This window comes from Geotrypetes seraphini, chromosome 4, assembly GCF_902459505.1.
Source record: "Geotrypetes seraphini chromosome 4, aGeoSer1.1, whole genome shotgun sequence".
Lineage (NCBI taxonomy): Eukaryota > Metazoa > Chordata > Amphibia > Gymnophiona > Dermophiidae > Geotrypetes > Geotrypetes seraphini.
Genome location: NC_047087.1, coordinates 218,796,405 through 218,811,260, shown reverse-complemented (window position 1 = coordinate 218,811,260; position 14,856 = coordinate 218,796,405). Strand labels below are relative to the sequence as shown.

Sequence of the window (14,856 nt, the reverse complement as noted above, 5' to 3'; positions counted from 1 at the left end):
TAGTACCTGGCGGGCCGCATGTGGTCACCGGGCTACGAGTTTGAGACCACAGGTTTAGATGCTGTTTATAGAATTGGGGTCTTAGGGCAGGGGTGCCCAACATATCGATCGCGATCGACCAGTAGCTCAGGATGGCAACGTGAGTCGATCGCGGAGCCCATCCCGGGCTCCATGATAGACTCGTGTTGCCGTCCTGATCTACGGGCAATCAGCCTTCCTCTCCAGTCTAATCTAATCTAATCTAAACCTTAAGTTTATATACCGCATCATCTCCATGAGTATGGAGCTCGACACGGTTTACATGAACTTAAAATAGTAGGTAGAGAAGACGAAAAAGGATTACATGAACTTATGTGAAGAAGGGGGGAGAAAAAAAGGGGGGGGAAGGATAGAGTTACAATTTGCTGAAAAGCCAGGTTTTCAGTTGTTTGCGGAATAACTGAAGGGAGCTCAGGTTCCGCAACGGGGAGGTGAGGTCATTCCAAAGACCTGTGATTTTGAAGAGAAGTGATTTTCCCAGTTTGCCTGCAAAGTGGATGCCGTGTAGGGAGGGGAAAGCTAGTTTATACCTTTGGGCAGTTCTGGAGGAGTCGGGACTGCAGGAGTTGAAAGATAAGAGGAGGGAGGACGCCATGAATGATCTTAAAAGCCAGGCAGGAACATTTGAAATGGATTCTGGAGATTATTGGGAGCCAGTGAAGTTTGGAAAGAGTGGGGAGGCATGGTCAGATTTGCGTTTTGAGAAGATCAGTTTGGCTGCAGTATTCTGGATTAGCTGGAGTCTTAGAAGACTTTTTTGGTAGATTTAAGTAGATGGCGTTGCAGTAATCTAGTTTGGAGAGGATGATGGATTGGACAAGGGTGGCAAAGTGTTGTTGGCTGAAGTAGGATCTAGCTTTCCTCAGCATGTGGAGGCTGAAAAAGCATGATTTTGCCAAGGAGTTGAGGTGGTCATTGAGGGAGAGAGAGGAATCGATAATGATACCAAGGACCTTGCATGAGAATTCGAGCTGGAGTGTATCGTCTATGGGTAGTGTGAAAAGGGTGGGCAGGTGTTCGAATTTTGGGCCGAGCCAGAGTAGTTTTGTTTTTGATTCGTTTAGTTTCATCTGTACCGAGAGGGACCAGGCACGGAGTCTCATTATGCAAGATGTAATGTTTTCGTGGAGGTTGGTGAGGTTCTGGTCAATCTCAAGGAGGACAAGGATGTCATCTGCGTAAGTGTAGATTGTTTCCAGAGGGGATAGTTGAAAGAGTTTCAGGGAGGACATGTAGATGTTAAAGAGAATAGGGGAAAGGGGTGATCCTTGAGGGACACCGCAAGATGGAGTCCAAGGAGTGGACATGGTGCCATTTGTGTTGACGGTGTAGGAGCGAGAGCGTAAGAAGTTTGAGAAGTTGGAGTCGATTCCAATCTCGGAAAGTTGGTAAAGTAGTATGTCGTGGTGGACGACATCAAAAGCAGCAGAAAGATCAAATTGTAATAGTACAGCAAATTTGTTACGTGAGTGTAGTTGTTGTACCTTTGAAATTAGGGAAACTAGGAGGGATTCAGTGCTAAAGCTGGGTCTGAAGCCATGTTGGTAGGGGTGAAGAATGGAGAATCTCTCGAGATAGGAAGAGAGCTGGGTAGCAACTATGGTTTCTAGAAGTTTGGTAAGTAGAGGGATATTTGCTATGGGACGGTAGTTTGATGGTAAGGAGGGGTCGAGATCGACTTTTTTCAGAATAGGTGACAAGGCAATGTGGCCCATTTTTGTGGAGAACAAGCCTGATAGTAGAGCAGAGTTAATAAGTCTCGTAAGGGAGGAGATGGCCTGTGCAGGAATGTTTTCATAAAGGTGGGATGGGAAGGGTTCTAAGATGCATTTGCAGGATTTCAGTCTGAGACAGAGTTTAGAGATCTGGGGTTCAGATATGGGTTCAAATGTCGTTCAGGATCTATCCGCTGGGATAGGGTTTGAGTCATTGGGAGGAAGAGAATTGTAAGAGACTGCTGAGGGGAAAGAGCTCCTTATGGTGGAAATCTTTTCATTGAAAAATTTGGCTAAGTCGTTTGCGGATGGAGGGGAGAGGGGAGAGGTGGAGTCGTTTTTTGAGGTTAAGTTTCGCCAGATGTAGAACAGAGTACTATTTTGATTTTTTGATCTGGTGATTTTATCTCCATAGAAATTCTTTCTTGCTTTTTTTAGTATTGTGTTATAGTACTTGCTGTAGTCTCGCCAGGATTGTTTGTCTGAGGGGGATTTCGATTTTTTTCCACTTCCGTTCCAGGGCTCGACATTTCTGTTTTAGTTCCCTGTGGTATGGAAGGTACCAGGGGGCTTTGTGGGAGTGGGATATAGATTTTGTAGATAAAGGGGCCAGAGCGAAGTAGGTGGTCCCGGAAAGGGTAACCCAATTATGCCAATTGGACTCTGGGTCTGCGTGTTTAGGAGAAGGGGGAAGTTGGTTAAGAAATTGGGGCCAGAACAATTCACTCGTGATTTTTTTGCGGTAGGTGATAGATTTTGTGGACCGGGGTGGAGTATCTAGATAATACATGAAGATGGGGAGGCAGAAAGAGCCTAGAAGGTGGTCCGACCATGGGACAAGGTCCCAGCGGGCCTCTTCGGCAGAAGTTTTGTGCTCAGTCAGGTCGAGGAAGCTGATGATGTCTAGTGTATGTCCTTTATCATGGGTAGGTGTGGGTGGAGGAGTGTTGAAGCCTAGGGAGGTAAGGAAGTCTTTGAATTCAGTTGTGTCCTTGCTGGTGTTATCGTCAAGGTGGAGGTTAATATCTCCTATGATCAGTAGTCTCTGGAGTTTTAGGAAGGCTCTTTTATAGTCTCTAGGACAAGTTCTGAGGATTTATTCCAGGGGATAGGAGGGCGGTAAAGAAGCAAGATGCCTAGTGGATGGGGGTGGAGTTCGTCGTTAACTGAAGCTAGTAAGAATTCTAGAGAGGTATGGCTGCCCTTTTCAGTGTTCTCCCTAGGGCCTTTTAGCTGGGCGGTCCGCCCAGTTGTCATCTGCCGCTGCTGAACATTAAAAAAACCGGCTTGGAGATTTCAGCCCATAGCGAACTTATGCTCCGGGCTCTAATGTGTGCGTGCCGGCTTCTCTTCTCTTCCCTCCGAAACCGGAAGTTATGTCCGGGGGGGGAGGGGAGAAGGGAAGCCGGCACGCACATGTTGAGAGCCCTGAAGCAAGCGTTCGCTACGGGCTAAGGCGGGAGTCAGGTTAGTGAAGCATTTGCTCTTCTTGCTGCCGGGTCCTGCCTACTTTCTGTTTCCGCGAAAGCAGGACCCGGCAGCATTTCCCCCAATAGGTCGATCGCGATCTTGGGCCGATCAGCCTTCCTCTCCCCGACGGCAGAATTGACGTCAGGGAGAGGAATGCTGGTCGGTCAAAGCAGGGAGAGCTTGGGGCGACGTCAACTTTCGGGCCTGTTATTGGTGGCAGTTTGGGTCCTGGCAGTGGCAGTGGCTTGGGGGAGGGCAGGGAGAAAGAAAGAAAAAGGGCAGGCAGGGAGACAGAAGGAAAGAAGAGAAACAGAAAAAAAAGAAGGAAAGAAGAGAAACAGAAAAAAAAGAAAGGGAGGCAGAGAGAAAGAAAGGGCAGGGAGAGAGGAAGGAAAACTTGGGGGAGGGAATGAGGTGTGGAATAGAGGAAGCATAAAGGCTAAAAGAAGGGAAGAAAGATTGGATGTACAGTCAGAAGAAGAAAGTGCAACCAGAGACTCATGAAATCACCAGACAAGGTAGGAAAAATGATTTTATTTTAAATTTAGTGATCAAAATGTGTCTGAATTTATATCTACTGTCTATATTTTACACTAAGGTCCCCTTTTACTAAACCGCAATAGAGGTTTTTAGTGAAGGGAGCCTATGAGTGTCGAGAGCAGCGCTGGGCATTTAGCGCAGCTCCCTGCGCTAAAACTGCTATCGTGGTTTAGTAAAAAGGGAGGGGGGTATATTTGTCTATTTTTGTATGGTTGTTACTGAGGAGATAGTACATAGAGTCATCTGCTTTGACCTCTTTGAAAAACCCTGGAATAGGAATGATAATTAACATTTTCTATGCATACAGTGTGCTTTGTGGGGTTTTTTTTAATTTTATTGTTGGTAGATCATTTTGACTTGGTCATTTAAAAAGTAGCTTGCAAGCCCAAAAAGTGTGGGCACCCCTGTCTTAGGGTGTAGACTTACCCATGAAAGAACCAGCAGGGCAACTGCTATTCTACAATTCTATGTACTTGTCCTAAGATTTCCTAAATTCAGATACAGTAGCACTTGGTTCCTATGTTTCCTCATAGGAAGCAAAAGGTGGGGGAGCTGTGCTTCTCCTTAGGGCAGTATACGTGTCAAAGAGTTGCAAGTTAGAATAGATAGGGTCTGGATTAAATCTTTAAAGTATATTGACTGCCTAACAGCAACTCAAGAAAGGGCAAAAAAGAATCAAACTGGGCCTTAGGCAGTAGCATAGCCCAACCCCCACCCTCCTTCCTCCGCCCCATTCCTACTGCCATGCATGTATGTGTGCCTCTTCCCTTCCCCCCATACCTAATGTTCCTGGCTCAGGACTCCCCCATCCTGCTGTCGCGCCTGTGTGGGCTCTCCCTCTGACATCACTTACTAGGCGCTGGTCCAGGAAGTTACATCAGAAGAACTGACACAGGCATGACAGGTTGGGGGTTGATGCTAGCGCAAGGAACGTTACAGAGGTACGAGGGAGGGAAGCAGCGTGCGCGCGTGACAGCGGGGGAGAGGGGGCAGAGAGGAGGACGGGTGCTGTGCCTTTCCAAAGACGGCGCCTGGGGTGGACTGACCCCCCCCTTATTATGCTACTGCATGTGGATTCTTGACACATACAAACCTGATGCCAAAATACCAGATGAAAAATATTGGGATACTGCTCAGTTCATCACTTACTTTGATCCCACAAATTCATATAACCTTTCTAATCTAATCTAGGATTTCTGGATCGGTCAATACCTATAAAGGTTCAAGGTGATTTACAATTATATAAGAGCCAATATAACCATGAAGAATTTACAGAAAAACCGCGGTAGCGGATTACAATGAAGAGAGCTAAGAAGCAAGAGCCTTTTATTATTTCTTATACCTATGGTGACTGAATTCTCTCTTTCCCTTTATTGAAAAACCCCCCACACACAAATGTGAGTATGAACATAGTGGTCCATGCCATTATAAATCTACTAGTGTTTAAGCCCGTTAGATTAACGGGTGCTAGATGACCGCCTCTCCTGCTTTTGAACCTGGGCAGGGGCAGAGGCAGAGCCGGGATGGGAGGGAGTGACGGTGAGAGAGCAATTTCAAAGCCTCGGCAACGGCGGCTCCTTGACCAATCCGCGCTTACAACGGCCCCACACTCGCGGTCTGGCTGGCTCCCCCACCAAAGCCCTTCGCAGCGGCAGCCCTTCCTGCATCCGTCCCCGCATCCCAAGCCTCTCCGAAGGCCAGCTCCCATGAAAATGGTACCCCTCTGTCCAAAGCCGCGGCGGCAGCCTCCCTCAAGACACATTTCAAATCTGACATATTGTAATCACAAAACAGAAAATAAAATTATTTTTCTTACCTTTTGTTGTCTGGTCATTATTCATACCATGTAGAGGTCCCAGGCTAAGGTTGGCTTTTGATAACTCGCTTGCCAGGGCCCCTTCTTTCTTCTTCCCTCCCTCCATCCCTGCAGCTAAAGACAGGCACCTCTCCCCAGTGGTCTGAGACAGGAGGGAGCAGTTAGGAGAGGGTATGAGGGCAAAGAGGGGCTCAACAGCGCACAACCACCTTTCCTTCCCTCCCTCCATCAGGTGCAGTGAATCCACCAATGTTAAAAGGAGCCACGTCGAAATCGGAGGCTTGCCACTGCAGTAGCACGTTCCCCTCTGCCTTGGTCCCGCCCCTTCTCTGACATATGGGACGGCGGCAGAGGGAACGTGTTACGGTGGCGGCAGGGCTCCAATTTCAAAGCAGCTCCTTTTAGCGGAGCTGAACTGTACCTGATGGAGGAAGGGAAGGAACGGTGGGGCAAATTTCGGCAACGGCAGAAATTTTTTGGCGGGCCAAGCACCGTGAAACTTTTTTTCTTTAGGCAGCCCCGGGGGGGGGGGGGGGGAGTCGTCGACGTACAGGCCGCTGTGAACAGGAGCGGCGGCAGGATCATGAGGCGGGAGTGAGCAGTTCGGCTTCCCCTATCTGGGGAAACCGGGGAAATCTCCGTGCCAAACGAAGCTGCGCGTCGGGAGTGAGTTGTTCGACTTCCCCTATCTGGGGAAACCGCCGTGCCGAACTCAGCTGTGCGTGGGGCCGTAGTAAGCGTGGGGCATGCTGCACTCTTGGCGGCCACGGACCTACGGATCATGGAAGCACGCCGATAAGACTGCGCATGCGCCGCCTACGGTTTTATTATATAGATGGTTAAAATATTATAACCCACAAAGAGTTTGCACCAGTAAACTTATGCTTTGTACCCCTTATATTATGGGTGCCACAAGGCTCTATATTGGGTCCCATCCTGTTTAATGTTTTCTAGGCTCAACTAGTATAGAGTCCTAGATTTTACCTTCCTCATATATGCCAATGATGCTCAACTTCCTAGTACTGTTGATCCATCTCACACTAATATTTATTTCTGCATTTCCAATAATAATAATAATAATTTATTTCTTATATACCGCCAAAGCCAATAGTAGTTCAAGGCAGTTTACAAAAAAGAAGGGCTGGACAATCAGCGAATGGTACAATCAGAGAATATGGTACAATCAGAGCAAAAATAGGTACAACAAAGAAGGGCTAGACAGTCTGCGTATAGTTTGATCCAAGAGGTAGGTAATGAGAAGGGTACGGTCAGAGAATATAGGGTAGAGGGGAGTAACGGGGGGGGGGGGGGGGGGGGTTACAATCAGCAGAAGAAGAAACAAATTAAATGAGTAAATAGGACAAGGTAAGATAAAAGGGGGGTGAAGGATGGGCATAGAGGTCTTAGGATGTAAATCGGGTAAATAGGTTAGTTTTTAGTAGTTTCCTGAAGTTTAGGTAAGATGAAGCGCGAGGGATAATGTCAGTTAACCAATTTTTAAGCTGACCTGCTTGGAAGGCGAGAATTCTATTCATATATCTTTTGTACCGGCAGGCCTTTAGGGTTGGATGACTAACTAGCCGACTAGCTTAATAGGAATGTCCTAAAATCGAATCCATCAAAGTGTGAGACCATGTTCTTCTCATGGTGTGATTCCCTATTCTACATTCCTTGATAATAATAATTAATGGTATTACAATCCCCTTTCAGACACTTTTAAAGTTCTGGTTGTGGCCTTAGATAATCATTTATATTTTGACTCATATATCACTCTTGGATTGATCACTGAGCTATACACCTTCTACTGTACACTTTGTTTCTTTCATGCCTTGATTACCGTGACTCCCTCATCTTGGTAAAAGAGCTCAGATTCTGTACACTCGGTGCTGTCTATTCATGGATTCTATGGCTGGTTGCAGTGGGGCTTGCTAGAAAAAAATATACTGGTTGATATCAAGTTTTTATACTGGTATTTCACTGTTTTTTTTCAGTCTGTTTACACCCTATACCCCAGCTTATGTGTTTCCGTCCTCAACACAACCTTCTTGTGCCCTTTTATAGAAACATGAAGGCAGACAAAGGCCAAATGGCCCATTTAGTCTGCCCATCCACAGTAACCATTATCTCTTCCTCTCTCTAAAAGATTCCACTTCCCTAACCCACGCTCTCTTGAATTCAGACACAGTCTCCATCTCTACTATCTCTTCTGGGAGATTGTTCCATGCATCTACCACCCTTTCTGTAAAAAGTATTTCCTTAGATTACTCCTGAGCCTATCACCTTTTAAATTCATCCTAAGCCCTCTAATTCCAGAGCTTCCTTTCAAATGAAAGAAGTTTGCTTCATGCATATTAATGCCATGTAGGTATTTAAAAACGTCTCTATTATATTTCCCCTCTCCCACCTTTCCTCCAAAGTTTACATATTGTATACATTTTAGTCTGTCCCCATATGCCTTTTAGTCTATCCCTATATGCCAGGATTGATTGGGTATTCCTTTAGGGTGTGTATACTTAGGCTTCAAAACACTATCTCTTGACATATGTCTAAAGATCTTATATAAGAAATGCTAGTCCATGATAAAAGGGGTAAATGACTAGACAAAATTGCCAGGCCATTGGATGTTAAATATAGACCTATAAGTCTAGCCATGACTGTTGGGACGTTTATTCTGTTTAACCCACCCCAATCAAGAAAACTTTCTATCCTTTTACCTCTGGTCAATGTTTATTATCTAAACTAAACTAAACAAAAATAATCTTTAAGACCAGCTGCAAATCCTAATTATGGAATTGTATATTCTGATGTGAGAATTATGTATTAATTTATTAAAAGCATTTCAGATTCACTTTCCTGGACTCAAAGGCCAGGATTCTGTATAGGACACCCAGTCTCAGAAGCCGCCTAAGCAACTTTTGAGAATCGCACACAGGCGTCCTATAGAAAATCATACCTAAGCCCACATAATAACCCGATTCTCTAACCAGCATCCATGTCACAGGTGCCAGTTAGAAAATCGGGTTGCTGCTGAGCTTATCATGGCAAAGGATCTCTTTGCTGAACCTCCACCCCCAAACATCGGCGGCAGAAGGGATGCCAAGTCCCTCCTGTCAGAACCCCCACTCCCCTGTACATCGCCGGCAGAAGGGCTGCCCAGTTCCTCCTGCCATAACCCCCATGTTTCCAAGTTTCCAAGTTTTATTAAAATTTAATATACTGCGTAAAAATTGTCATAGCGGTTAACACCAATCATATTTACACCCCCCCTGAACATCATAGGCATCACCCCCACTGGACCCACCCAGCCTACCCACTGGCTCCCCTTCCCGCTGTTGCTCTCACTGTCAGCTGAGTTGATCACAGCAGGGGAAGTCCCAATCAGCTGAGTCAGCAGGACTCCCTGAAGCCACGGATTCGGGGAGTCCTGCTTGCTCCATGATCAGCTGATGGCAGCTGTGGCCTATTGTCGTGATCCCCAGCACAGATAAGTGCCAGGGTTTTCTGGGCCTACATTTCTGGTGCCTATCTTTTCGTGAATCACACCTACATAGGTGCTTTAGACTGCCTAAAGCCAATTCCAGCACTGGCCACATAGCACCTAGTTAGACATGACTCCCGTGCCTTTTATTTAGGCCCCAGTAGGCGCCTCAATATTGCCATTTCTAATAGCGTTTTCAATTAATTTAGGCATCGGTAGGGTGCCTACTGGTGCCTGAACTTAAGCGCCGGTTTTAGAATTTCCCCCTTAATATTTACATGATATAAGAATTTGTGACTCCTGATGCAAGCGGGTGTCTGTCGAAACATGGCTCCACATTGAGTCTTGATTCGATTAAATTTTATATTGGCTGGAATACAGACCCCCTATTCCTTTGCCACTTATGGCTTTGGCCATGTCTACTTTGGCATTCAGCAACCTACAGCGCCTACAGAGGTGCAATTCCAGTGTCCTTTATTTCGGTACCAGTAGGCGCCTAAACCTTGTCATTTGTTGCCATTTCTAATGGTGTTTGTCAATTAATTTAGGCTTCAGTAGGTGCCTACCAGTGCCTAAGTTTAGGCGCCAGTTTGATTATCCCCCTTACTATCTAGTAAATAGGTGGCAGTAAGGGCTCCCGCACTAATGGCCACATGATAATTGGGAAATTAGCTTGCAGTAATTTATTCAGAAAATAAGAAATGCAGCCATTTTACAGTCATGCTAAAAGTAGCCTCTGCACGTGGAAAATCCCATGCTACTTTTTAATGCTGCTTTGTAAAAAGGACCCCAATGTATTATGTAACTTCTTTCTTCTCTAATGTATTCTTTCCCCATGTTTCTCCAATTTATTATGTAACATCCTTCTTCTTGCATTTTGTAATTCGCTGATTGTCCAGCTTTCTTTCTATGTGAACCGCCTAGAAGTCACTTTGACTATGGCGGTATAGAAAAATAAAGTTATTATTATTATTATTATTATTATTATTATTAATAATAAACAAATTAGTTCAACAAAATAAAATACAATCAAAACAAAAAAATATAGCACAGCAATACAAAACATAATAAAGCATACTAAAATAACAATAGCAAAAATGAAACTGTAAGCAATAAAAACAACCCCCCCCCCCTGTTTACAAAGCCACTCTAGTAGCTGCTGCTGCAGTAATCGCTCCGACGTCCATAGGGAATTATTAGATGTCGGAGTAAAAATAAAGTTATATCAAGTAGTTGGTTAGCACATCTTAATAAAAAGAACCTCAAAATAAAATAAAATGTTGTAATGAGTTTTGCAGTTAGCCTTTTCTCATGCATTAAGGCCACATTAGAGCTTAGTGCACTTTAGAATAAGGGTCTGTAAGGTCAAAGCTATGCCCTGACTTTAGCTTGGATGTCAAATAGAGGTAATCTTACCGTTTTTGAATGTGTTAAAGTTTTCTTGAAAAGCAGTAAGTTGATCATTCAATTGTTGAAGTCCTTCAAAAAAAAAATAAAAGATAGATTTATGCAGTTTCCAGTTTTCTGGGTCAATTTTTGTTCAATTCTCTATCAAGGGTTTAAAAATCCTACAGCAAAATTTATTAAATTCAGAAATTATGTGGTACATAAATTTGTATGGATTTGCATACTAAATAATGTTAGGTTATTTTATTTGTTTCCTTTAGAAGGAAATGGATTATAGTGACGGTTGCTGAAAGATAGAAAATGTGGATATGGAATCTTGGGGATGGGTAAGGAAAGGGAATATTGAAAGAGGGAGATGGAGAAGGGATGTCAAGAAAGAGGAGAAGAGGAATAGATGCTGAAGGAGATCTAGCAGATGAAAAAGATATCAGAGTAACTGAGGTACAGAAGAAAGAGAAATGAAAGAGAAAAAATTATAAGGAAAGAAGACATGTTTTGGACAACTTCACATGTTTCCATATTTTTCGCTCCATAAGACGCACTCCAGATTTAGAGGAGGAAAATAAGAAAAAAAATATTCTGAACCAAATTCTCCCTGATAGGCTCTGCACCCAATCCCACACTCCTTCCTTGCCAATCTCTACCCTGCCCCCCCTATGGTGGTCTAGTGGTAGACTGGGACAGGGCAGGCAGGCCCAATGGCTGGCAGGCAGGTAGGGACAGGGCATGCAGGCAGGCCTCCCACTCCCAGGCATTCCCCCCAGGCAGGCAGGCAGTACTCCTCTCTCCAATCAGGCAGGCACTCTCTCCCAGGCAGCCCCCACAAAGTAAGCAGGCCTCCCTCTCCCAGGCAGCCCCACCAGGCAGGCAGGTCTCCCCCTCCCTGGAAGCTCACCCAAGCAAGCAGGCCTCCCCACAGGCAGGCAGGCCCAGCTTCTCCCTGCTCCCTATTTTTAATTTGTCAGGGCAGGGCAGGCAGGTCCCAGCCTCTCCCTCCTCCCCCTCCCCAGTCTGGTGATTTCTTTCTTTCCTTCCTCAGGCCCAATAATTGTCCCTTCCTCACTCCCTCTTATGTCCCCCTCAATGCCTTCCAGCCTTTGTCCTCTTCCCCCTCCCCACAAGCCTGCCTGCCCTCTTCCCCCCTCCCCCAAGCCTGCCTGCCCGCTGGTTTTACTTACTTCCCACTGCTGCTGCTGTGAGGACACATCGCCAAAGCAGCAGCAGCGGGGAGGGGGGAAGGAGGACTCCTGGCTCAGCAGCGTGGCACCCAGAAGGCCAAGGTTAGTGCAGCGATTGCACGCCGCTGACCCAGATTACCTTCGACGTGGTAGCAGCGTGGCACATGGAAGGGCCAGGCGGGTGCAGCGATTCCATGCCGCCGGCCCATAAGCCTTACCACCAACATCAATTCTGATGTTGGAGAGAATTGACTTCGGGGGTAAGGCTTCTGGGCCGGTAGTGTGCAATCATTGCACCTGCCTGGCCTTTCCCTTCTACTAATATTGGCAATGAGCAACCAGCGGCGGCAGCGGGTGAGGGGTAGGCGGCGGTCCTGGAAGGTAAAGGGGGGAGGAGGATTTTGCTCTTTGCTCCATAGGACGCACCCTTTTTTCCACCCACTTTTTTGGAGCGAAAAATACGGTATGCTTGAGATTGTTAGTCTCTCATTTTGATTTCGGAACTGTTATGCAAGGGATGGTATCATGATTGGACCACTGTAACGTTCTTTACCTTGGTGTTTCTAAAATGAGGAACAGGGTGTTACAGTTAGTAGAAGATGCCGCAGCAAGGTTAGTTCTGAGTGTTGAAAGAACAACCCATATTACACCTGTTTTGAAAAAATTGTATTGGCTACCAATTGCATTTTGAGGCCAACATAAAGTGATTTTTGTAATTCATCAAACTGTCTACCACTCTTCTTATGTGCTGGTACTTTAGAAGCCTAATAGAGCTCAGAGATCTGAAAATCAAAAGTTGCTGGAACCAATAATGCGAAGTAGATATGCTGAAACCAGAGCTGCTGCTTTTTGTATTGCAGGTATTAAGCTATGGAACACATTGGTGGGAAGTTATGGCTGTGTTCTGACTGGTTAAGATTGAAAAAATTATGGAAAACACAATTGTTACAGCATTTTTGTGAAATGTCCAAGATTTTCAGTGGCACAGTGGGTTATTTTAAGAGTAGCTGATTTTAAGATTTTGCTTTGTGATGTTTATAAAAGAGAAAAGTGGATCTTCAGTTAGAGAGATATTTATGATTGGAAAAGGAGGAAAGAGAGTGAGAGTTTACTTTTGTATACCTCTTCCCAATGCATGAATGACTATCTTATAAAGTAGATAAATTATGACAAGAATGTAGAAGAGACATTAAGGTCTCCTTTTACGAAGGTGCGCTAGGGTTTTTAGCGCGCGCACAAAATTACCATGCGCTATAGCGTGCGGTAGCCGAAAATCTACCGCCTCCTAAAAAGGAGGCGGTAGTGGCTAGCGCGCTCAGGAATTTAACGTGCACTATTGTGTGCGTTAAGGCTCTAGTGCACCTTTACAGTCTGAAATGTATAACTACCTATCATGTGGTTCGTTTTGCACAGTCATGAGATCTGAAGGCCTACAATGTCCAAAATGACTCAGCATATTTCCTTTGTATTAACTCTTCCCAATAGAAATAATCTACTTACCATCACTGCTTCTTTTCTGTCCTTTAGTTCCCGCTGAACGTTTATCACCTTTCAAACCTGCTTGTCCTTCCTTCCCTGGCAGTCCCTCTAGACCTTGTGGTCCTTGCAAGCCTAATGATAGTTCAAGGAAACAATCAAATAGCAAATCTGTAGAGGGCTGTATAATTCCATAGTTCTATTTATTGCTGAAATATCACATTTCAAATTCATTTTCTTATAAATTCATTGATTGACAATATGTTATATTAATTGAGGTAAAACTATTTTTTTAGATACACATTCAATTGAGTTTACAATGGGGCCCTTTTACTAAGCTGTGCTAAAATTTGGCCTGTGGTATCAGTAGAGTGGGACTTTCCCACGTGCTGAGGTCACTTTTAGCACATTTTCTATTTCCCCCATTAAAGGTTATGTGCTAAGTTCCCAATTAGTGCATGGCTATTAATGTGGTAGCTCATGCCAACACCTATTTACTAAAAACAAGAACTAGTTGCACTTCTTGAGACTGGAACTATGGAGGGGATAAATAGCCATTACCTGGGATTGCTGACCTCTAGTCATTAGGGAGGGGAGAGACACTGTGCCAGTGGTGTAGTAAGGGCAGGGGTGGTCCTCCTCGGGCACCATATTGGTAGAGGTGCACCACCTGTCCTCTTCTCTGCCCCATCCCCGCTTCCTACTGCTGCATGTACATGCTGCCTCCCCTTCCCCGCACCTCTGCAATGTCCCCGGCACAAGCAGCAACTCCAAACTGCCGCCATGCCTGCATTGACTCCTCCCCCAACATCACCTCCTGGATCCACACTCAGGAAGTGATGTCTGAGGTAGACAGCAGGCCGTGAGATACTGCTCTCTCCAGGAATGCCACAGAGGCACAGGGGAAGGGAAGCAGCATACATGTGCGGCAGTGGGGGGGGGGGAGATGGGGGGCAGAGGCGGGGAAGGAGCATATAGAGGTGGGAGCAGAGAAGAGGGCAGGGGAAGAGCGCCACCACTCTCGCTATGCCACTGCACTGTGCCAGTTTTTTGTGCAGTTCTAGACCAGATGTTCTCAACCCAATCCTCAGGATATCCTCAATGAATATGCATGAGATAAACTTGCATGCACTGGCTCCATTGTATGCAGATCAATTTCATGCATAATCATTGTGGGTATTCTGAAAACCTAACTGGCTAGGTGTGTCCTGAAGACTTGGCTGAGAACCCTTCCTCTATTGCTGCAACAGTCAGTTCTGGTGTTGCATTTTTTTATGGCCGAAGTCAAGAGAAATATTTCTACTTTTTTATCAACAAGAATCTCAGTACTGATCCAAGAGAACCAGCTAAAGAAATAGGGGAGGTTTGGGCAGTGGTGGTTTTTAGCAGCAGCAAAGTGATCCTGCAGTTTTACAGCATTTAGTGCAAGGGCAAAAATAGTACAACAGGGCTATGCAAGACAGAAGATGTAAGAAATTGAAATGCCATCTGTAAACGATGCTTGCAATCTATCCAAGAACTTTATTAGCCGGGGAGAAATCACATTATCAAAAGAAGAGGTTGATGACGTGGTTAAAGTATGACTCATCGTTCAGTGTGGTTTAGATATAATTAGAGCTGGTAAGTAAATAAATCAAGATATATTCTTTCCAGAAGGAACAGGATGGGTAAAATAATAATAAAAAAAGAATCAGGAACAGCTTTATAGAAACATAGAAGCATGATAGCAGACAAAAG

General features: G+C 45.1%; 1 protein-coding gene across 1 annotated transcript in view; it reads right to left on the bottom strand.

The window, feature by feature from the left end:
- LOC117359742 (mannose-binding protein-like) overlaps positions 1 to 14,856 on the bottom strand; it is a 265,920-nt gene that overhangs the window by 237,626 nt on the left and 13,438 nt on the right. Inside the window, exons 3-4 of the mRNA XM_033942960.1 lie at positions 13,144 to 13,254; positions 10,475 to 10,537 (exon numbers count right to left, since the gene is read on the bottom strand). Of these exons, the coding sequence (XP_033798851.1) occupies positions 10,475 to 10,537; positions 13,144 to 13,254 (174 nt within the window). The remainder of the gene's footprint in view (positions 1 to 10,474; positions 10,538 to 13,143; positions 13,255 to 14,856) is intronic.